A 23,312-nucleotide genomic window follows, 5' to 3' on the forward strand; every position below is an offset into this window, starting at 1 on the left:
AACCTTTCTCTCAATGTGCTGTGTTGTTTTAACATCCCTGGCCTCTGTTTCTTAGACTAGATAATTGCTAAGATTTCTTCCAATTCTAATATTCTGTTATTTTATGATTCTAAGGTAGCCAAAGAGAAAATCTAATAGGATATGAGTTTTGAAAGGGGTAGGAAAAGCTTTTTAAAGTCTGATCTAAAACTGTATACCACCTATGGTTAATATGAGTCCTGGGCCTTTATGGCAGCCTGCTATATGGCCTTTAAAAGGCCATAAAATTGGCCTTTTGCCAATAGGAAGTGAATGATTACAATTTAATTTAGTTATGCAGTATAAATACCAAAGTCTTTATTCTTTGTCTAACCAGAGTTTAAACAACACACTTGAATAATGATAGTTAATCACAATACTAGTGGAAGTATTATTTTCAGGTGAGTTGTATATCTTCCACTTTGAAGCAGCTGTTATCTATTTGGAATATTCTTTAGATCTTAAGATCAGCCAATGGAATATACGTTTTATATACTTGTAAACCTGTAAGGTTCAAGCAATATTGTTCAAGAAATAATGTACTGATCATTACCAAGTCTAATAAAGTTTCTAGATAATGGTAGTTATTCTAAATCTGTTGGCTAGAGAGTATACTTTATATTGTTATTGAAGGTGCCCATACTCAACCTTTTTTTCACCACCATAAATTTTTTATGTACCTGAAAGTGGTGACTGTGAAGTTTAATTAAATTCAGGCCCTCCCCTAAAGGAGTTTATAGTCTCCAGTAGGTAATAACATTATTCTTTGATTCTGTGTTTCCCACTAAGTTTGTCCTGGCTTTTAAAGTTTCAGCAAAAATTAACTGAACCTTTGTCAGTCTTTGTCTACAGCCTGTATTTTGAGCCAGTTGGAAAAAAAAAAAGCAGGTAAGATGATCCTTTATTATAGTGGTGTCAAACTAAAAAAAAAACCAAAAAATCCATCATCACTAAACCCTACATAAGGATACCTGTAGGCCACATATTGACATGGAAAACTACATATTAACATTATCTCTAGTCTTGTTTTTTTATTTTGTTAACTATTTCCCAATTACATTTAATCTGGATGAGGTTTCACTGGGAAGTTTGATACCTCTGCTGCACTAGATTTTAAGCTCCTTGAGAACCTGTATAATTTTATATTGTGGGCTGTGTTTTCCAATTCAAATTACTTCATCAAACATATATTAAATAGAACCTACCATGCCCAAGACACAATGATAGACACTGGGGGATGCTATAGATAGGACCGAAGCCATGCTTGTGGAACTGATGGGAGCTAAGATAGATGCACAGATAACTGTGACATGAGGGAGAGATGTCAAATGGTATGAGAAATTTAAGGATCTTTTTTACCAGGAAGAACAGGAGACTTTTTGGAGTAGGTGATACCTAGAAGGTATGAGTTTTTGAAGAAGGAAGCAGGCAGGGGAATGTTGGGAATGGGGTTGGGGAAGTTTCAATTCCAGGCTTAGATGACAGTATAAGCATAGACACGGAGATAAGAGATCGGGGCAAGAAAAGGGGATGAGGACTAGACTAGGTTGTCTGGAACATGAAATGAATGGTATGAGATAAGGCTACAAAGGTACTTTGAATACCATATCAGGAGATTATATATTTTTTTATGGGTACTGAGGAACCAATGAAAATTTTTGAATAAAAGGTTGTCATAGTGGTATATTAGGAAGTATACTGGGCATCAATATAGAAGATGGATTGGAGAGGGGATAGATTAGATTCAGGAAGATTATTAAAGGAAGGTGTTATAATACTCTAAGAGAATGTGCCTCAGCTAGAGTTGTTGAGTGGGAATAGAGAGGGAAAATTAGGTACAATAAATATTTTAAAGATGGAAATGCCTGAACTTAATAACTAATTGGAAATATGAAGTGAGGAGAAGACAGAAGAAACAAAGATGACTTTTTTTTACATTTTAAAATTTAATCTTTATTTTTTGTTTGTTGTTTTTTGGAGGGGGGCCAGGCAGTTGGGGTTAAGTGGCTTACCCAAGGTCACGCAGCTAGTAAGTGTGTAAAATCTCTGAGGTCAGATTTGAACTCAGGTCCTCCTGACTGCTGGGCTGGTGCTCTACTCACTGCACCACCTAACTGCCCCAAAATCTAATCTTTATTATTAACATTTTCCCATCTTTTCTAGACAGTCAACAAGAGAGTAAATGAGTCAGTGTCTGCTGATTTCAGTGATATAAACACTCGCAATCACAATTCATTATTTTTTCCTTTTTAAAGTATTTTATTTTTCCAATTATATGTAAAGACAATTTTTAACATTCATTTTTTAAAAAAAATTTGAGTTCTAAATTATCCTCCCTCTTTCCTTCCCTACCCCTCTCCCTAAAACAGTAAGCAATTTGATATAGATTATACATGTGCAATCATATAAAGCATATTTCCATATTAGTTATGTTGTAAAACAAGAAACAGACCAAAAGGAAAAAAAAAACAAAGTGAAAGTAGTATGCTTTGATGTGCATTCAGACTGTATCAGTTCACTGGTTGTGGATAGCATTTTCCATCATGAGTCCTTTGGTATTGTCTTGGATCATTGCAGAGAAGAGCCAAGTCATTCATAGTTGATCATTGCACAGTGTTGCTGTTACTGTGTGCAATGTTCTCCTGGTTCTGCTCATTTCACTTTGCATCGGTTCATGTAAGAAAGACAACACTTAAGATTCTAAATCAAGGAGGATGGCGTTACGAACCATTTAATAGAAATAGGGATGTTAGGAGGGAAAATAGAATCTTAGATTCAGAGCTGAAAAGGACGTCAGTGATTATCTAGCCCAACGTTTCATTTTACAGGTAAGGAAACTGAGTGTAGTAGTAATGATTTAATACTCTCGTGTGAGAAATGTAAAAATTATTTTCTTTTAGAACTCTAGTGTTTTGCTACTAAAATTTGTGATACTCAGAGGATTCATTTTTCTCTCACCCATGTTAATATTTGCTCTTTTGTTGAATCCATGTGGTAGAAGACTTTGCTCTTGAGCTGGGTCTAGATTAGCAACAGAGACACGCCTAATGGTGATCAAGAGCTGTAGCATTGATGCCATGAATCTAGACAGAGGTAGTAGTAGATCCCTGCATCTCTGCTGATGGTGCTGGTTGACTTGAGCCAGATGTTTGGTAGCCCCTCCTAGAATCTTAGCCAGGAATCAGACAAGGTAATATATGTCAAAAAAAATTTTCATTTTATCATATCTTAAATGTTTATTGACATATTTGGTTTTTATAATTACCTTCATTTTCATGTGTCCCTCCCCCCTTCACTTCCTAAAGAATTATTCTTATAACAAAAAAGAAAAAAGAGGAGAAAAAAATCATCAAAACTTGCCACATTGACTAAGTATGACAGCATTGCATTGTTCCATCTCTGTATTCCCTGACCTCTTCAAAAAAAGGAGGGAGGCACATTTTCTTATCTCTTCTTGGGGTCCAAACTTGGTCATTGTAATTATACAACATTTAGTTATTTGTTTTCTTCCCATTTGTATTGTTGTAGTTATTGTGTATATATCACAGCTGTGGCTTAGGGAGAATTCTTAACCAAATCAGGGATAGCTGCAATCACAAAAAATAAAGCAATATTCATTTTGATTATGTGGGACTGAAAAGCTTTTGCACAAACTACAGCAGCTAAGATAAGAAAGGAATCTGTGGGTTGTGGTGGGGAGGGGTTTACATTAGATATCTATTAAGAAATATCCAAACTATATGTCCAAAGGGTTATAAAAATGTACATACCCTTTGACCCAATAATACCACTACTTACATCTGTATCCCAGAGAGATTATTTTTTAAAAAGTAAAAGGAAAATAACCTATATGTTCAAAAATATTTATAACATCTCTTTTTGTGGTGGCAAAGAATTGGAGATTGAAGGGATGCCTATCAATTGGGGAATGGCTGAACAAGATGTGGAATATTATTATGATGGAATACTCTTGTGCTATAAGAGATGATAAGCAGAATGCTTTCAGGAAAAACCTGAGAAGACTTACATGAACTAATGCAAAGTGAAATGAGCAGAACCAGAACATTGTACGCCATAACAGCAATACTATACAAAGATCAGTTGTGAATGACTTAGCTTTTTTGAGCAATACAGTGATCGACAGCAATGCCGAAGGACCTATGAAAAATTCAGTCTGCCCCGGAGAAAGAACTGATGGAGTTTGAATGCAGACTGAAGCAGACTTTTAAAATTATCGTTATTTTTCTTGAGGTTTTTTTTTTGTCTGTGTTTTCTTTTGCAGCTTGGCTAATATGGAAATGTTTTGCATTACTGCATATGTATAATCTACATCAAATTGCTTACCTTCTCAAGGGGGGGAGGGGCTCAGAATTAAAAAATAATTGTTTTTACATGCAATTGGAAAAAAAACAGGGGGGAAAAAAGATATCCAAGAATTATGGGAAACTAAACTATAAGACCAAGGTCCATTTCCCACTGGATAAATAGTCAAATGATACAAACAATTTTCAAAAAAAACAAATTGTGAGCTATTAGTAACACTATGGAAGACTTATCCAAATAACTAATAATAAGAAAAAGGCAAATCAAAACAGGAAGTTTCACTTCATACCTATCTAATTGACAAAGATGGCAAAATTTAGAGTCAGTGTTGTAGGGGCTGTGGGAAGGTGGATACATTAATTAATATTCTATTCATAGAGCTGTGAAGTTGTCCAACCATCCTAGAAAGCAATTTGGTTAAAAAAAAAAAGACTAAAATGTCCATTCCTTTTGGCCAAAAATATTACTACTAGGCATATACCTCAAGGAGATCAAAGATAGAAAAGTACCATATATACCAAAATATATCTGTCTACACTTTTGTGATAGCAAATTACCAGAAACAAAGGATGTTTTTCAGATAGTGAATAGCTAAATAAACTCTGGTACATTTATGTAAATGTACTATTACTTAAATATAGGAAACTGACTATTGAAGAACAGAAAGGCATGGGAAAAAATGAACTGTTGCCAGTGTGTAGTAAGCAGAGCCAGGAAAATAACGTACACAAAAAAGTGATTTGTAGGTTGTAAAGCTACATAAATGTGCCCTACTGTTACCACTGAGCCAAACCAGCCAGCATTGACTAGGCCATGGCAACATCATTGGAATAAGTGTATGACTTCCAGAATGACTACTTTGAAGGATGTACTGCTGAGTTTTTTTTCCTCTTTAAAATACTATTGTATGGATGACTCTGGGAAGGAGAGGGTTATTGGAGATAACTATGATGATATAAAAAACAGATAACATCAATAGAAACTTTTTAAAAGAATTCTTTAGTCATTTCAAACTTATTAAAAAACATTGCTCTTAAAAGTACTCTAGTGCAGCTAGAATGTGGATGGTGAAGAAGGTCAATCTCCTTCTCCTTAGTCCATTTACTTTTGTTTTAAAATTGTCAAGCAGCATTTTAAGTTCATCTTTTCTCTAGTTGGAGTCCAGCCTTACTTACTAATTTCAACTCCACAGCATTTCCTTAATTGAAATGGTAAACTCTCCAAAAAGCAGGTAGGTGAGCCAAAGCAGATTCACATCTTATTTTACTTACCAGATCTCTCTCACACCAATCAATTAGCATCTCAGGTTCTCAATTTTTCTATTTTTAAAAAAAATAATCATACTCCTTTCATATAATTTTATAGATTTTTTATTTGAAATATCTTACAGTGATAATATCACATCTCTCCAAAGTTCACATATTTGCCTTTTGTCATTCTCCTTGTATCTTAAGGATCACAGCGATACCAAATTTCACATTTAGAGGAGACACTGCAAGTCATCATGCCCAATTCTTTCATATTACTTTTAAAGGATAAAGGACCTAGAGTGATAAAAGTGATTTGACTAAAGTTACAAAGTTAGTTACATACGTAGCCAAGTCTCTGGAGCCCAGGGATACCAAATCTCAGGTCTTTTTTTCCCCCACAAACCATAGCTTCTTCATATACCATAGAGTTTTTGCCTGTCTGATTTGGAATATTTTTTCTCATCATTTCTTTAGCCAAAGGCCCGACCAGTCTCTTGATTTTTATCACCCTTCCTATGGTGGTTTTCATGTGAGGATTTGGCACAGGTCACTTAAAGGTTTTGACTCCAATTTTCATCTCCTTGATTTTTCTGAATAACATTGCAGAACATGTAACATTGGGCTCTATATTATAAAAAGGCGCTTTTTTGGTGGTGGTGGACAGAAAGAATATTAGTAGTTACTTAACAAAACTTTAGTGGTGGGGACTGACTTTGTTTTGGAGTACTGTTTAGACTTTATCTCAGTTTTTAATGGGGAATCCTTTCACCAAACTCAGTGTTTGGTGCCATAGTAGTGTTTCCTAAATATGCAAAACATAGTCATTATTTCACAAAGATAAGGATAATATCCTCTTATTTTTTGGCACCTATATTTATAAAATGCTTTCACATTTCATTGTCTTGCCCAGGGGTCACACGGCTAAACTGTTCGGTACAGTCCTGTGGGGTAGGTTGAACAGGTAATATTATTCCCATTTTATAACTGAGGAAATTGAGGCTTAACAAGCTTCAGTGACTTTTCAAAGGTCATAGAAATAATAAATGTTAGATCCAGGGGAAAACTTAAATTTCTTTATAGTCTTGGTGCTAACTTGTTCATTAGACAAGCATTTGTTGTCTGTTATGTGCCAGACACTGTACTAGATGCTGAGACCACAGAGACAAATTACTTGATCCCAGTCTGCAAAGAGCTTACATTCTGTATGGGGAGAACAGCATTATAACATTTACACATGTAAGTGTATACAGAATAAATAAAAAGCAACTTGGTTGAAGTACCTGGTGAGATCATATAAGCCAGCCTTGGAAGGACACTGAGGATTCTGAGTGAAGGTGAGGATGTACTGCATTCAGGTAAGCAGGGCTGGGGTGGGAAGTGGACAATACAACCTGTGAAAAGGTATGGAGACAGGAGATATGGTGTTGTATGTAGGGAAATTTGGAGAGATGGATCTGCTTATATCATAGAGAATGGGAGTAATGTAGTAAGCTTAGAAAGGTGAATTGGAGCCAGGTTAGGTAGGTCTTTAAATGGCAAAAAGAGAACTTTGTATTTTATTCTAGAGGTACTACAGATCCATTGAAGTTTATCGATCAGGGGTCAGTGACACAGTCAGACTTATGTTTTGGGATTATCATTTTGGAAGCTGAATGGAGGATGTATATGTGAGCCTGAGACACCAATTAGGAGGCTCTGGCACTAGACCAGTTGAGAGGTGATGAGGACCTAAACTTGGGTAGTGGATATGTGGATTGAGAAGGGGACAAGTGTGAGGGACTGTTGATAGATGATATTACTAAGGCCGAATATCTATTCCATAGACGTTTAAAATAGCAATGTGTGAAGCTGTGAACTGATCCAACCATTCTGGAGAGCAATTTGGAATTATGCCCAAAGGGCTATAAAACTGTGCATACCCTTTGACCCAGCAATACAACTTCTAGGTCTGTATCCCAGAGAGATCCTAAAAATGGGAAAAGGAACCACATATACAAAAATACTTATAGCAACTCTTTTGTGGTGGGGCAAAGAATTAGAAGTTGAAGGGATGCCCATCAATTGGGGAATGGCTGAATAAGTTGTGGCATACTAAAGTAATGGAATACTATTGTGCTATAAGAAATGATGAGCAGGCCGACTTCAGAAAAACCTGGAAAGACCTAGATGAACTGATGGAGAGTGAATTGAGCAGAAGCAGAAGAACATTGTACCCAGTAATAGCAACATTGTGTAATGATCAACTGTGACAGACTTACTACTTCTCAGCAATGTGAGAATCTAAGACAATTCCAAAAGATTCATGATGGAAAATGCTCTCCACATCCAGAAATAGAACTATGGAGTCTGAATGCGAATCACAGCATACTGTTTACTCTCTTTTGTTGTTGTTTCTTCTTTCTTGTGGTTCCTCTCATTGGTTCAAATTCTTCTTTACAACATGAGTAATATGAAAATATGTCTAATATGAATGTATGTATAGCCTATATCTGATTGCACACCATCTTGGGGAGGAAAGGAGAGAAAATTTAGAACTCAAAATCTTATGGAAGTGAATACTGAAAACTAAAAATAAATGAAATAAAATAAAATAGCAGTGTATGAAGGGAATTATGATTAATTAAAATCCTATTAACAAATGGAAAGAGCCATAGATTTGAAATCAGAGTACATTGTTTCCCAGTTTTGCTATTTAATATGCTGGTCACCTTGGACAAGTCACTAAATCTCTCTAGGCCTTCGCTTTCTCATCTCTATAATCAGGGGATTAGACTAGTTGGTCTTTGAAGATTCCTTCCACCTTGAAGTCTATGTTCCAGTTATCTCCTCCCTCTGTAGTTTTTCAGAGATTGCTGTGTTTGGAAGCTTCGTCCTCCTCAGCTACGGGAAGCCTTCGTGATTCAGGTCAAGTGCCACCTCCTACCAAAGGCCTTTCTTTCCTTCCCTATTTTTTTACTCTCAACTATCCACCCTCCACTCTGACTTTACATTGTTTTATATTTGGTCATCTGTGTATGTTTCCTTCAAGTAGAATATAAGTTTTTTGACAATTAAGCTTTTTTTTAAAAAACAATTTTTAACCTTTATTTTTTTAATTGTTTTTTTTAGGGGGAAGGCAGGGCAGTTGGGGTTAAGTGACTTGCCCAAGGTAACACAGCTAGTAAGCGTGGCAAGTGTCTGAGGTCCTATTTGAACTCAAGTTCCTCCTGACTCCAGGGCCGGTGCTCTACTTACCGAGCCACCTAGCAGCCCCAGCTAAGCCTTTTTAAAACAAACACACAAACAACGTTGTATTACCTGCGCTTCACGTAGTACTTGATACGTAGTGGGAATTTAATGCTATAGAATTGAATTAAATTCATTCCTTTATGCAGAATGCCGCGCTTGACTGAGGAGCTTAGGTTCTACTGAATGGATACACCGTAAATACAAGGTACTGTTAGGTGGGAAAGAGAAGAAGAGGCTGACCAAGACAGGGCCTCAAATGAAGGGGTACCGTTTGAGCCCAGTTTCAAAAAAGACAAAGATTTTGAAAATCTATTTTGTTTTTCTCTTTATGTCCCAGCGCCAAGGACACCACTTTCTGTATGGTGAGCAGTTCAATTCAACAAGCGTTGGTTAAGCTCCTACAAGGTCTTAGGCTCTGTGCGAGTAATTCATTGGGGGGAGGGGGTGGGGGGCTGCTTCCTTAAAAACTCCCTGATTGGCTCCACTCAAGTGAAAGCCCTAGTAAAAGCTAACTACGTTTGTTGCCTCCCCTTCATTTCCCTTCTCGGTGTCTTTCGGTTGAGAACCTGATGTCATCAATCAGTTTAAATTATTCCCTTCAAAATTATTAGTGATCCCATAATGGCCAGCTCCAACTTCCTTTTTAGCTTCTACGCAGCGTCTGATACTTTTAACCAGCCTGGATTACCTTTTCTCTCTGGGCTTTCTCTACTATTTTAGTACTTGCAGCTTTTCCAGGGAAAATAAAATTCATTGTCATGAATAATTTACTCCTTAATCCGGCTACTAAGAAAGAATCTTACTTTTAGGTCTTTAACTTGGTATCGGTCAGTAACATTTGCCAACTATCGACGCACTGCAGTAGACCACGTACAAGGCAGTTTTACCAAGGGAGCGGAAGAAACTTGACTTTGTCTAATATGCTTATGTCTAATTGGGGGAGGGGGAGAAACAAGCTTAAAACAAAAGAAAATAGGAGATATGGACCTGTACCTTTGTGCTTCCTCGCATGAATCACTTTATTGTAATGGTTGATAAATCATTAATTTTAAGTCTTCCCAAAACAGAGGTTTACAACAGAATATTGGACATACTGGTGTCACTGCCACACAAAGTAGGTATTCCTGGAAAATGTTAAGATTGTCTCAGTAATTTTGGCATTATATTAAATTTGGGCTTTAGCATTTATACATGAACTAAACTGTTCCTAAAATAAATGTTTATTAATTCCTAGTAGCTGGACTAAATAATGGCTGGAAAGCTGTGGACAATTAGAGAAGACCCCATGGAAGAGCTCCCTACTTTAAAGAGGGAAATAGTTAAACAGAATTTTAATAGATGACACTTTTTTAAGTGATAATCTTGGCCAAGCATCATTAACAAAACAGATTTTTTTCAAAGTTGATAAATGTCATGTTTAGGAATTATTATGGTGCCATATTCAGCATAACATGGTAGCGCTTCTTGGGATAACACAGTCCCCAAATATGGCTGTTTTTCCACTAGGTTTTTTCTTTTTTCAGAGTACTTCAAATTTATGAGTCAATTCTTTTTATTTATCAGCATTTAATACCATGGAACTTGGCAACATAAGATAACATAATTACATATCAGTAAAAAGGAAATGTGATAGCACAGTCCTACATAGGAATATAACTAGTATGTCTGAACTGGGAGGAACCTTATTGATGATCTTATCCAGCCACTTCATTTAGGGGGTCAGGAAGCTGAGGCACAGAGAGGTAAAATGAGGTTATACCGCTTTAGAAAGTAGCAAAGCCAGAAGGTGATTTTAGGCCTTCGGAATCCAATAAAGTTCTTTTGCCATTATACCATATTGTCATCTTCTGTACTTTTTGTTGGGGCATAAATACCATTCTGCCCCAAAGAATACTCCATAGCATAATCATTCGGAAACCATGATATTTGGTATAGATCCCAGAAGCTATGTTAGGGTTAAGTTCTAAAATTTTTATTACATGTTGTCATGTACATATTAGTAATACTATCAACTTTTCTCCCTAGGTTTTTTTTTTTAATAAGTGAAGATCAGTTTAAAAGGTGTTTGTTTTCTCCTGTGCACATATTCTGTATATGTTATACAGATTTCACCCATGTGTTTACTCTTCCTTAAATTCATTACCACAGAACTGTGTTTGAAGGTAAAAAGAAATTGTTGTTCTGTGCGCAGTTTACATTTTCATCCTGAAATGTTCAGAAAGCTCAGTTCAGAAACTAGCTGTCATTCAGAGCTACATTGTTATGGGATTATTTACAAAGCCTAATCTACAAGGAAGGGTCGACATTTGAAATAAGATTTTCTGCAATGCCAGTGGCATTGTATTCTTATGAAAACTCTCTAACGCATCCCATTTTCTACCTTTCCTCCCTTACTTCTCCCCAATTACAGTGCAGTATTTTAGAATGAAAGTGAGTATACATCAACAGCCTGTCAGGAAATAGAGATGACACATAAAGAGAACTTGCATGCAAAATTCTGTCATAGTCAGTGGATGAGTGTAACAGCTGCCTTGGAAGGGAAAAGGGATGTCTTCAACTGATACAATGGTAAGATTGATTTGGAGCCATTTTATGTCCAACAACAGGTATACTAGAACTTGGGTCATGATTTACCATTTTATAGGCAAGGACTTCAAATGTAAAGTATTCCTGTTTGAGATTTTGTCTGTGAGTGGAATATGAATAAAGATGACTTGGCCAACTCTCTGAAAAGGGCCTCTTACCTATGTTTAGTTTGCAATTTAGAAGAGGCAGGCTGGTGTACTTGATTTACAATTTGGAAGACCTAGCATTTAGTTCCAGTTCTAAAGTTGACTTTGTCATGTACTCTTAGCAATTCACTTGACAAAACCTGAGTTTTACCACTACAAAGTAGAAATAAAAGGCTAGGACTTCCGAGGGCGGAGGCAAGATGGCAGCTGGAAAGCAGGGACTTGCGTGAGCTCCCTGCCAAAAACCTATAAAAATGGCTGTGAAGAAATTCTAGAACTGCAGAACCCACAAAATAGCAGAGGGAAGCAGGGATCCAGCCCAGGACAACCTGGATGGTCACTAGATGAGGTGTATCATGCACAGAGCTGCGGGGTGAGGAGCCCAGTGTGGCTCCCAGTGTTGGCAGCAGGACCAACCAGACCAGGAGCTGGGCGGAACAGGCCCTAGTGCCCTGAATCAGTGAGCTGTGGCAGTTACCAGACTTCTCAATCCACAAACACCAAAGACAACAGAGAAGGTTAGTGGGAAAAGCTGCTGGGGACAGAGTGAAAAAGGAGTTCGCGGTTCGGCCAATGCCCCGGGCGCAGCGGAGGTGGTGCAGCTACAGAACTACAGCTGCAGTTGCTTCTGGCCCCAGGCCCACCTGGTGGGAGGAATTAAGTGGTGGATCAGAGCAGGAGTGAAGAGCCTGCTGAAGTCTAAGTCCAGTCTGGGTTGGGGGTTCTTGGGGAAGGAGGAGTGCTCGTGTGGCAGAGCTGGCTGTAATAGCTCTGAAATCAACAGCACATCCCCCCAAGCTTGGAACATAGTACTCTTTACAAGCAGTCATACCCCAACAAAAAACTCAAGGGTCAAGTAAGTTGGCTGGGACCATGGCCAGGCACCGAAAACGCACCCAGATTCAGTCTCAGACTTTGGAATCTTTCTTTGGTGACAAAGAAGACCAAAACATATGGCCTGAAGAAGTCAACGAAGTCAAAGAGTCTACATCAAAATCCTCCAAGAAAAACATGAACTGGTCTCAGGCCATGGAAGACCTCAAAAAGGATTTGGAAAAGCAAGTTAGAGAAGGAGAGGAAAAATTGGGAAGAGAAATGAGAAGGATGCGAGAAAACCATGAAAAACAAGTCAATGAATTGCTAAAGGAGACCCAAAAAAATACTGAAAAATATACTGAAGAAAACAACACCTTAAAAAATAGACTAACTCAAATGGCAAAAGAGCTCCAAAAAGCCAATGAGGAGAAGAATGCCTTGAAAGGCAGAATTAGCCAAATGGAAAAGGAGGTCCAAAAGACCACTGAAGAAAATACTACCTTAAAAATTAGATTGGACCAAGTAGAAGCTAGTGACTTGATGAGAAATCAAGATATTATAAAACAGAACCAAAGGAATGAAAAAATGGAAGACAATGTGAAATATCTCATTGGAAAAACCACTGACCTGGAAAATAGATACAGGAGAGAGAATTTAAAAATTATTGGACTACCTGAAAGCCATGATCAAAAAAAGAGCCTAGATATCATCTTTCAAGAAATTATCAAGGAGAACTGCCCTGATATTCTAGAGCCACAGGGCAAAATAGAAATTGAAAGAATCCACCGATCGCCTCCTCAAATAGATCCCAAAAAGAAATCTCCTAGGAATATTGTCGCCAAATTCCAGAGCTCCCAGATCAAGGAGAAAATACTGCAAGCAGCCAGAAAGAAACAGTTTGAGTATTGTGGAAACCCAATCAGAATAACCCAAGATCTGGCAGCTTCTACATTAAGAGATGGAAGGGCTTGGAATACGATATTCCGGAGGTCAATGGAGCTAGGATTAAAACCTAGAATCACCTACCCAGCAAAACTGAGTTATCATGTTCCAAGGGAAAATATGGACTTTCAATAAAATAGAGGACTTTCAAGCCTTCTCAGTGAAAAGACCAGAACTGAATAGAAAATTTGACTTTCAAACACAGGAATCAAGAGAAGCATGAAAAGGTAATCAAGAAACAGAAATTGCAAGGGACTTACTAAAGTTGAACTGTTTTGTTTACATTCCTACATGGAAAGATGACATGTATGATTCATGAGACCTCAGTATTAGGGTAGCTGAAGGGAATATGCATATATATATATATATATATATATATACACACACATTATATATGTGTTTATGTATATATATAAGTGAATGTGTATGTATGTATATATCTGTGTGTATGTGTGTGTGTGTGTATAAGAGAGAGAGAGCAGACACAGGGTAGTTGAAGGGAATATGCATATATATATATATGTTTATGTATATATATAAGTGAATGTGTATGTATGTATATATCTATGTGTATATGTATGTATATGTATGTATGTGTATATATATATGTGTGTTTATATATATATTATATATGTAAAAGAGAGAGAGCAGACACAGGGTGAGTTGAAGATGAAGGGAAGATATCTAAAAGAAATAAAATCAAATTAAGGGATGAGAGAGGAACATACTGAGAGAGGGAGATAGGGAGAGATAGAATTGGGTGGATTATCTCACATAAAGGTGGCAAGAGGAAGCAGTTCTGTGGGAGGAGGGGAGAGGGCAGGTGAGGGGGGAATGAGTGAACATTGCTCTCATCAGATTTGGCCTGAGGAGGGAATACCATACATACCCAATTGGGTATCAGGAAAGAAGGAGGAAGGGGATAAAAAAGGGGAGATGATAGAAGGGAGGGCAGATGGGGGAGGAGGTAATCCAAAGCAAACACTTTTGAAAAGGGACAGGGTCAAGGGAGAAAACTGGATAAAGGGGAATAGGTTAGGAAGGAGCAAAATATAGTTAGTCTTTCACATCATGAGTATTGTGGAAGGGTTATACATAATGATACACATGTGGCCTATGCTGAATTGCTTGACTTCTTAGGGAGGGTGGCTGAGAAGGGAAGAGGGGAGAGAATTTGGAACTCAAAGTTTTAAAAACAGATGTTCAAAAACAAAAAAATAAAAAGTTTTTGCATGCAACTAGAAAATAAGATACACAGGCAATGGGGCGTAGAAATTTATCTTGCCCTACAAGAAAGAAAGGGAAAGGGGGATGGGAGGGGAGTGGGATAATAGAGGGGAGGGCTGACTGGGGAACAGGGCAACCAGAATATATGCCATCTTGGAGTGGGGGGGAGGGTAGAAATGGGGAGAAAATTTGTAATTCAAACTCTTGTGAAAATCAATGCTGAAAACTAAATAATATTAAATAAAAAAAATTTAGCACCTACAAAATACTTGGAAAGACCCAATCAAGTAGCCAAAATGATACCTCAGGAGTCTGCTATTTTTCATAAACTAAGAAATTCCCACATTCCGAATAGAAACTTCAAAATGTCCTTGAAAATTCAGTTTCATGTAAAATCATCTTTTTAAAAATATACTATTTTATGGAAATGCTTGTTTTATTCCACAAATTAAAAATAAAAAAAATTTTTTAATGGAAAAAAAATAAAGCATCATTGTTTCATAGCTAAGGCAGTGTTTTTGAAATTGCAAACCAGTAGTTTTCCAATCAATATAGCTATCGGTTACTACACGGAATGGGAGCCAACACCAAGTACATGGTTCAGGAGACCAAAATTGTCAGCATTTTCAGAAAAACTATTTTGTCACTTTAAATTTACATCATATTGGATAGACCAGAAATACAGAAATTTCCTGTTGCCAGCATCCTTCTTTGATTCTACCCTGCAGAAGTGTCTTGTCTCTACATAGATGTCTCACCTGATTTTTATGGATGCCTAGCAATTGCTTCCCAAGCTTATTACTACTATCCAATAGTCCTTTCAAACCAAGTGACACCTCAGTATCATTCCCTATTGTTTTGGCTAGGGATAATTTCTGGGATTACTTACTGTAAATTAATTTTAACAAGATCTGTGGTTTCATTAACATGGATATTGCCTTTTTCAGTGCAGACTGCTGTCCCTCCAAGATGTTTCATGAGCTGCCGTGGCTAAAAAAATGAGTCAGAAAGATAGATTCATAAAGCCGTTCTTTCATGTGCTGAGAATTATACAAAGTAAGAGGGTTTTAAATAAAAAGCAATCAAGACAGTTCTTCTTTCAAGGAGCTTGCTTTCCAAGGAGCAAAGACATCTCCTGAAGGGAAGTTAGAAAAGGGAGGTGGGGATGCTGCATGGAATGGAGATAGTGGGAAGTAGCCCACAATTCTAGTTCTGGACATGATAAATGGAAAGCTCACCTTTCAGAGCTCTTCATCCCAGCTCTAGAATCTAAAGTTCTGGTGGGGTGAGATTGGTTTGATAGCCAGAGTGAAATCAGCATAGTCAAGAGACAGAAGACTAGGAATCTAGCAGTCACCTTGCTCTCTGAATTTAGCTGTTCCATTGCTAGATCCATTCCAGTCTGATAGAACCTGTGAAAACTTGAACTTTGCCTTTGAGAATGCTCCAGCTGCTTCTTCCACAGTGAGGCTTGAGAGTAAGACTGGGGGGGGCAGCTAGGTGGCGCAGTGAGTAGAGCACTGGCCCTGAAGTCAGGAGGACCTGAGTTCAAATCCAACCTCAGACACTTGACACACTTGCTAGCTGTGTGACTTTGGGCAAGTCACTTAACCCCAATTGCCCTGCCTTCCCCCCTGCAAAATAATGAAATAAAAAAATTTTTAACCTGAGAGTAAGGCTGGAAAGCAGCTTGCAATTATGTAAATAAAGTGATGAAAATATCCAAATTCTTTGACTCAGAGATTCCACTACTAGGTTTATACCCTAAGGAAGTCATTAATAGAAAGAAAGTCTGGTTACATACCAAAATATTTATAGCACTTCTCTTTGTGAATTAGAAACAATGTAGATTCCTATCAACTGGTAAATTGCTAAAGTAATTGTACATTAATGTAATGGAATATTACTGTAGTGTAATAAATGAGCAATGTAAGTACAAATAAAGATGAAAAGACTGACAGGACATGATACAGAGCCAAGAAAACAATACACAATACACACAATTACTACAGCAATATAAATGAAAAGAATGCAAAAAATCAAAAGTGAGTATTGTCCCAAAGAAAAGATAAAAGAAGATCCCCTCAACCCCATTCCTTGGCACAAGTAGTAACCCGAGTACAGAATATTGCATATTATTTTCAGACTTTTTCAATCAATTTGCTGCTTCTTCCCTCCTCTTCTTCCTCTATGCCTTAAAAATATTATTTATGTGTGGGATGGCTGTCTGAGCAGGGCAGGGTAAAAGGACACTGAGAGAAATTCTGGTGATTTTTTTTTTAAAACCTAAAAGATATCAATAAGACAGCGTGTGTGTGTGTGTGTGTGTGTGTGAGACCATCCTCTGTACCTTTGACATCCTTATAGATTTCTCTTGGTCATTTGTGAAACTTCCAATATTTTTATGAAATGTTACTCTTTGTTGCTTATTAATTACCGGAAGTGTTATTGTGGCAGTATGATTCTTGGAAAGTTCTTAAAAGTTAGGATGACTAAATTTAAAATTTTTCTTTTATAGGCATGGTTCATGGAGAGAACCCGTCAACCCTTACTATGTCAATTCTGGTTATGCCCTAGCACCAGCCACCAGTGCTAATGACAGCGAACAGCAGAGTATGTCCAGTGATGCCGACACAATGTCCCTCACTGACAGCAGTGTGTAAGTCGTTTTAATTTCTTTTGGAAATGAGACAGTATCAAAATCCTCATTAAAGTACAACATGCCTCTCTTTTGCATGACTCAGCATATCTACTCAGGTATTTCGTTGCCATATTTTCATATTAATATCATGTGTATATTTTGAACATATTCCATTTGATTAATGGAGAGCCAGATTTAAATTCTTGTATCACGTATTTCATTGTTCCCATTATATGAGCCCTTTTAGCTATACTTTGATCTGGTAAGTGCAGTTTATTATATTTTCAATATTTATTCTTCATGCTGAAGTTTCAAGGAACTTTCCTAGGTAAGTCATTACATTTTATTATTACTGACATTTCAGAACATAAACCTAAAGAAATTTGTCCCAAGCTACTAAGTAGTACAGCAGTACATATATACCTAAGGAATTATTTAAAATCAGGCTCCCTCCTACCGATTAAATTGCTTTACCAAGTTATGCCGTATGTTAAAGTCTCTTTGTTTTGAAGGAAATTTATTTGGTAGTAAAAGTCTTCTTTTAATGAGTCTCTTAACACTCTAGTTTAAGGAAACACGTTCCTAAATAGTAGGACTCAAAAAAGTTAAAATCTTTCCCTGAAGTTCCTACATTGCTAGATTCACACAACAGATTTTTTCCAGGCACAGGGATTGCATGTAGGTCTAGAAATACCAAGGGAGCTAGGTGACACATTGGATTGAGCACTAGACTTGCAATCAGGAAAACCTGGATTCAAATAGACTCCAGCACATCCCAGCAAGTTTCTTAAACTCTGTCTGCCTTGATTTCTTCCTATGTAAAGTGAGTATAATACCCCAACTCCCAAGATTGTTGTAAGGAAAAAAAATAAGATTATATTTGTGGGGTGCTTTGCAAATCTTAAAGAACTATATAAATCTGAAATGTGAAAAAATTACTCATATTTTGGAAAAATATTCTGTATCTTTACCTCTCATTTGGGGTTAAAGATCAGTTTCATTGAATGGGCACAGTATTTGGCCATGAGACTTAAAGGGAACATGGCTATTCCATCCAATAGAAGTATACTTTCCACATTGTCTTTATAAACATGGTTTTTTGTGTGTGTAATCACCAGTAGATCATAAACATAAATAACTTGGTGACTCTAAGCCTGTTTAAGAATCTTTCTTAAGTGTACTTGAAAGCATTGGTTCAAGTTCAAACTTTTCCTATCACTTGTTTCTTTTTACTATCCCTATTCCATGCTAAATGCTTTAGCTTTTTCGCCCCTGGAACCTGCTTTTTATGGTTCTGTTACATTGATCTTCTTATTTTCAGCAGTAGCTAAAAAAAGATCAAGCCTGTAGAATCAGGTTTGGTAAAGGGCATTCTTTTGCTCATTTTACCACATAACTTTTATTATGATTTGTCTCAAAGAAAGAAAATACTTTCTTAGACTTATTCATGGTGGCTTTTTAAAGCAGACTAGAAAAATCATCCAACTGCTTATCTGGATAAATAAGGGAGTTCTCAATTGGTACTGTACCTAGCTCCCAGAATCCCAGAGTATTTCCTCCTCTACTTAATAACAAGCATAGATATAGAACGACATTTTGTGCTTTAATTAGAGAGGTCAACCTTTTTAAAAAATTGACCAAATATTTTGTTGTTCTTTTATCCCAAGTTCACATGCCAGTTTCTTAAAATGTCTGGGTTTTATTTTATATTATAAAAAGGCAGATGCCACATAAATACTGATACTATGTCAGAATCACAGTCTGCCATGACCAAGTGAGAGTAATGCATCAAAATAAGACACCTTCATTGGAAGGGAAAGAGAGGGGAGTCTATTCTGATAAATAATAGATTCATGGGTAGTTCTTAGAATCACTGATTGTTAGAGCAAGATAATCTAGTCCAATCTAGGTAAAGAAACTGAACCCCAGAGAAGGGAAGGTGACCTAAGGATTACATTGTTAACTAATGTCAGAATTGGTATTTAAGACCCCGTTCTTCTGACTCCCAATCTAGTGTTCCTTCCACTTTGCCACAGCTGTGTCAACTCAGTTTTTCTCTTTTTAGGTACTAGGAAATTATTGGAATAGTAACAGCAAAAGGCCCTTTTTTTGTCCTCTTTTACAGTCCTGTCAAATAAATTAATCTAACTTATAGACATTCTGCTGAAACTAACCTGTTTAATGGCTCTTCAAAAGAGTTAACATTATTAATGCTGTTAAAAAGTTCCACCTCTAATTATTTATTGATGTTAATAGTTCATTGCATTTATAGAGGACTGATAGTTTCTATAGGAAGTAGAACTGTATCATAAAATGAGCCTTCCTTTTGACAGTGATTTTCAGTCAGTAGTAATTCAGAAGATGCTATAGGTCTCCTGGGCAGATGTGCTTTGTTTATTGATAATAAATGTATTTCTAATGAAGAGTCAGCTGAGCCCATAATTGAACAGGAAGATGAAGAGATTAGGCTGACTTAAATGTGAAAAATTATTCAGGGCTCTCAAGATTCCAAATTTTTCACTGCCACAAGTCTGTCTTTTTAATATCAATGTTTTGCTGGTACTCTATGACACTAAATCATGGTGACACTATAACTGTAGAAGAATTAACCTACAAGTCAACTGAAAGAGCTCCAAGAAGTGGCATTAAATATATTCAAGAAATGTAGGTGGTTTAGTCTTCTAACAAGAAAGTGAACAACATATAATCAGTCTGAATGGAATGTTCCATACACCAGAGATTCCTTCCTTCCTTCCTTCCTTCTTTCCTTCCTTCCTTTCATTCAGTACACTGGGCATATCTTCCATGGAGTATTTTTGGGGAAACATGAACAATAATTTCACTAGATGAAAAGGTATGGAAGAATTTTAGCCTGCATTGTTGGAAGAAATACACATGTGTATGAAATTATGCATGAATCCATTAAAACTCAATAAAAGGGTTCATGTCATTTACGAGTTAGCTTTTTATTCATTGGATCATATGTTGGAGGAATATTCTTCAGTGAGTCCTTTTAATCATCTTCTAATTCACCTGTTATACAAATCTGATATAGTTAGAGGCAGTTAGGCAGTGTAATGGATAGAGCACTGCATTTCAAAACAGGAAGACTTGAGATAAATCCAGTCTCAGATACTTACCAGCTTTGTGACCTTAGAGAAATCTCTTAAACTCGGTTTACTTCTGTTTCTTCAACTGTAAAGCAGGGAGAACAATAGCACCTGCCTTCCAGGTTTATCGTGAGGATCCAGTACTGTAATATTTGTAAAAATTCTCTGCCATGTTCCTGGCATATTGCAGGCACTATAAAAATGCTAGCAATTATCATCATCCTCCATCATCATCATCATCATTACTTTAATACTACTTGCACTGCAATGATAGAAAACAATTTTATCCTATTTCTCAAGAAATTGTGTTGTAACATGACTAATGTGGAGATATGTTTAACATGATTATACCTGTATAAACTATATCAGATTGCTTGCTGTCTTGGGGAGAGGGGAGGGAAGGGAAAGAGGGAGAAAATTGGAACTCAAAATCTTACCAAAATGAATGCTGAAAACTATTTTAACATGTAATTGGAAAAAAAAAATACTATTAAGGACCAAAAAAAGAAATTACATGTTGGATAACAAGAAACATCTTTAGTTCCATCTAGAATTTCTTCATTTTCTGGTCCTCTGGGTTTTAATTTTTGGTGTATTTACAAGAAGTATATGAATAATGTGGAAGCTTATCTGTAAGTAATAGTGACTGTGTACATTAATACCTTTATCTCTTTCTGCACCGATTAGGAGTTGGTATTAGTAGTTTTCACATTCTGTTGTTGGAGTGAACAGAGATATGCATATTAGTGATTCCTTTCTGTCTCATTCAGAATATAATTTAGTATCAAAGTAAGAACCTGTAAGAAAGAATTTTATTTATTGCAAATACTAAAGGTCATAGGTATAACACCTTCTTAGCACATCTTCATTTCATCTGTGTCCGTATGATGATGTAGTAGAAAGAACACCTGATTTGAAGCCAAGAGATTAGAGTTCAAGTCCTGGTAACACTTAATAAGCTGAGTGACCTTGGTCAGGCCTCTCTAGGTTTACATTTAAGTAGTTATTACTTGTATAATTTACTTCATCAGATTGTTAATAAGGATCACATAAACTGTCTACCATATTTGACCAAATGTATGACCACACTTAAACCCTCCTGTCTTTTCCCCTATTCCAATTTGGATCACATAAAACCTAAGCATGGACAATAATTGTTTTTTTAGTATCATTAAACACAGCTTAAACCTTACTGATCTTCCCATGAACACCAAAAGCAGTAGCAACAATTTCCTCATTATCCCTTACATACACACACTAGGAATCTCAGCCAAATGCCCCTGCTAGCATTGCAAACTTCAAATGACTGTCTTGCATTCCTACTCCAGTCTCTTATCGATCTCCCTGGAAAGTTTTAATGCAAGAGTGGCTTTCATCCCTAGCAAAAAGTCCTGGGTTAAGTGGTAGGAAAAGATCATTTAGAATCATTCTACCACCAATAGGAATATGCACTTTGCTTCTTGGTTTGAGATCCATTTTCTAGTTATAGATAGAAATAGATGATTCCAGAACTTATGCTTGCAACTGCAGAGTTGGGTTCTATAGAGTTCATTTTTAAATGTCACAGAACTGGAAAGTAGGCATGATAGTGGATCTCCCAGAGTAGTTGTTGTTGGTAACCAAACTAGCTAAGCCACCCTAGGAATAGAGTGAAAGAGGTAGGGTACTGGGAAGTGGGGGCCAAGGTAAAGTTAGCTAGCCACATTAACTTCTTTCTCAGCTTCCAAAAGTCTGTTTAAATTCTTTAGTTTGAATAGACTCAGTTTCCAAAATAGAGTAGGAGTGAATTGCTATTCTTCAATGTATACATAATACATAAGTACATACTTGAAGAATGCAGTCTATATTCAGAACAACACTATATTATTATTGAGAAGCAGTGTCTTTAATAAAAAGAATCCTAACTTGGATTTCAAAGACTTGGTTTCAAGTCCTAGATGTACTATTTATTAGTTGTGAGCCTGTGGACAAATTTTTAACATCACTAGTTTAAATAACACACTACGTATTTCATAGAGTTCTGAGGAAAGTGTTTTGGAAGCTGTGAAGTATTGTAGAAATATGGTTAGTTACTAGTATTAGCTATTCCCCAGAGGACAGTTCTTAATTTTTTCTTATTAAGAACTTAGAGGTACAAACTAAAGAGAAAAGTCTAAAAGACAGCCTCTGAAGAACATTGTAAAAGTATTCAATGGAGAGTTTCAGTGAACATGTTTCCAAGTCTTTCAGATTTCTTGCTATTAAAGATAACTAAGAGAAAGTTACCTGAAAAGTTAGAAGAACTTTGTGTTACATTAGTTTCATTTCTTCTTTCCTGCCCCCAGCTTTCTTTTCAGTGAAATTTAGTGGGGATAAAATTAAAGTGCTTATCTTTGAGTTTGCTTCTGCTGGTTGAGTTGGCATTGAACTTTGAATGAAGGAATGTTCCAGGTTCAGAGGTGGCACTAGGGAATCTAGTTAAAGTCACATCAAAGGATGCTCAGCGGGGCTGAAGATGTGTTTTGAAGCTGGCTAGATTAGAGGCCATTATCAGTCTTTCGCTACTGTGCTCTGAACAAAAGTCTGCTCTTTCCATCCAGACTGAAGGTACAAAGAATTTGTTATTTTATAAAAGAAAGAAAAAACTTAGCAGCACCTTACCTACCAGCAAAAGCTGCTTTTCCGGTGAATATACAATTGGTCCAAATATACAAATTGCCCCATTTGGTTCACTTCCAGTCCATATATATATATATGTTAGCAACTGCACTTTTGTTTGGTAACTCTAATAAATGAAATAATTCTTTTGTGAAAATTTAAACATTTCGGAAGCATAAGAGGGGCGGAGCCAAGATGGTGGCTGGAAAGCAGGGACTTGCTTAAGCTCTCCTCCCAGTCCCTCCAAACACCTATAAAAAATGGCTCTGAACAAGTTCTAGGGCAGCAGAACCCACAAAATAGCAGAGGGAAGCAGGACTCCAGCCCAGGACAGCCTGGATGGTCGTGAGGAAGGGTCTATCGCATGGAGCTGGGAGCGGAGCAGAGC

The 23,312-nt window shown here is 36.8% G+C and overlaps 1 protein-coding gene across 2 annotated transcripts in view; it reads left to right on the top strand.

The window, feature by feature from the left end:
• Positions 1-23,312, top strand: part of AXIN1 (axin 1) — a 196,609-nt gene that overhangs the window by 101,799 nt on the left and 71,498 nt on the right. For both annotated transcript variants that reach the window (XM_036738221.1, XM_036738222.1), the window contains exon 3: positions 17,055-17,195. In XM_036738221.1, coding sequence (XP_036594116.1) covers positions 17,055-17,195 — 141 coding nt within the window. The remainder of the gene's footprint in view (positions 1-17,054; positions 17,196-23,312) is intronic.

The sequence above is a fragment of the Trichosurus vulpecula genome, chromosome 9 (assembly GCF_011100635.1).
Source record: "Trichosurus vulpecula isolate mTriVul1 chromosome 9, mTriVul1.pri, whole genome shotgun sequence".
In the NCBI taxonomy this organism is placed as follows: domain Eukaryota; kingdom Metazoa; phylum Chordata; class Mammalia; order Diprotodontia; family Phalangeridae; genus Trichosurus; species Trichosurus vulpecula.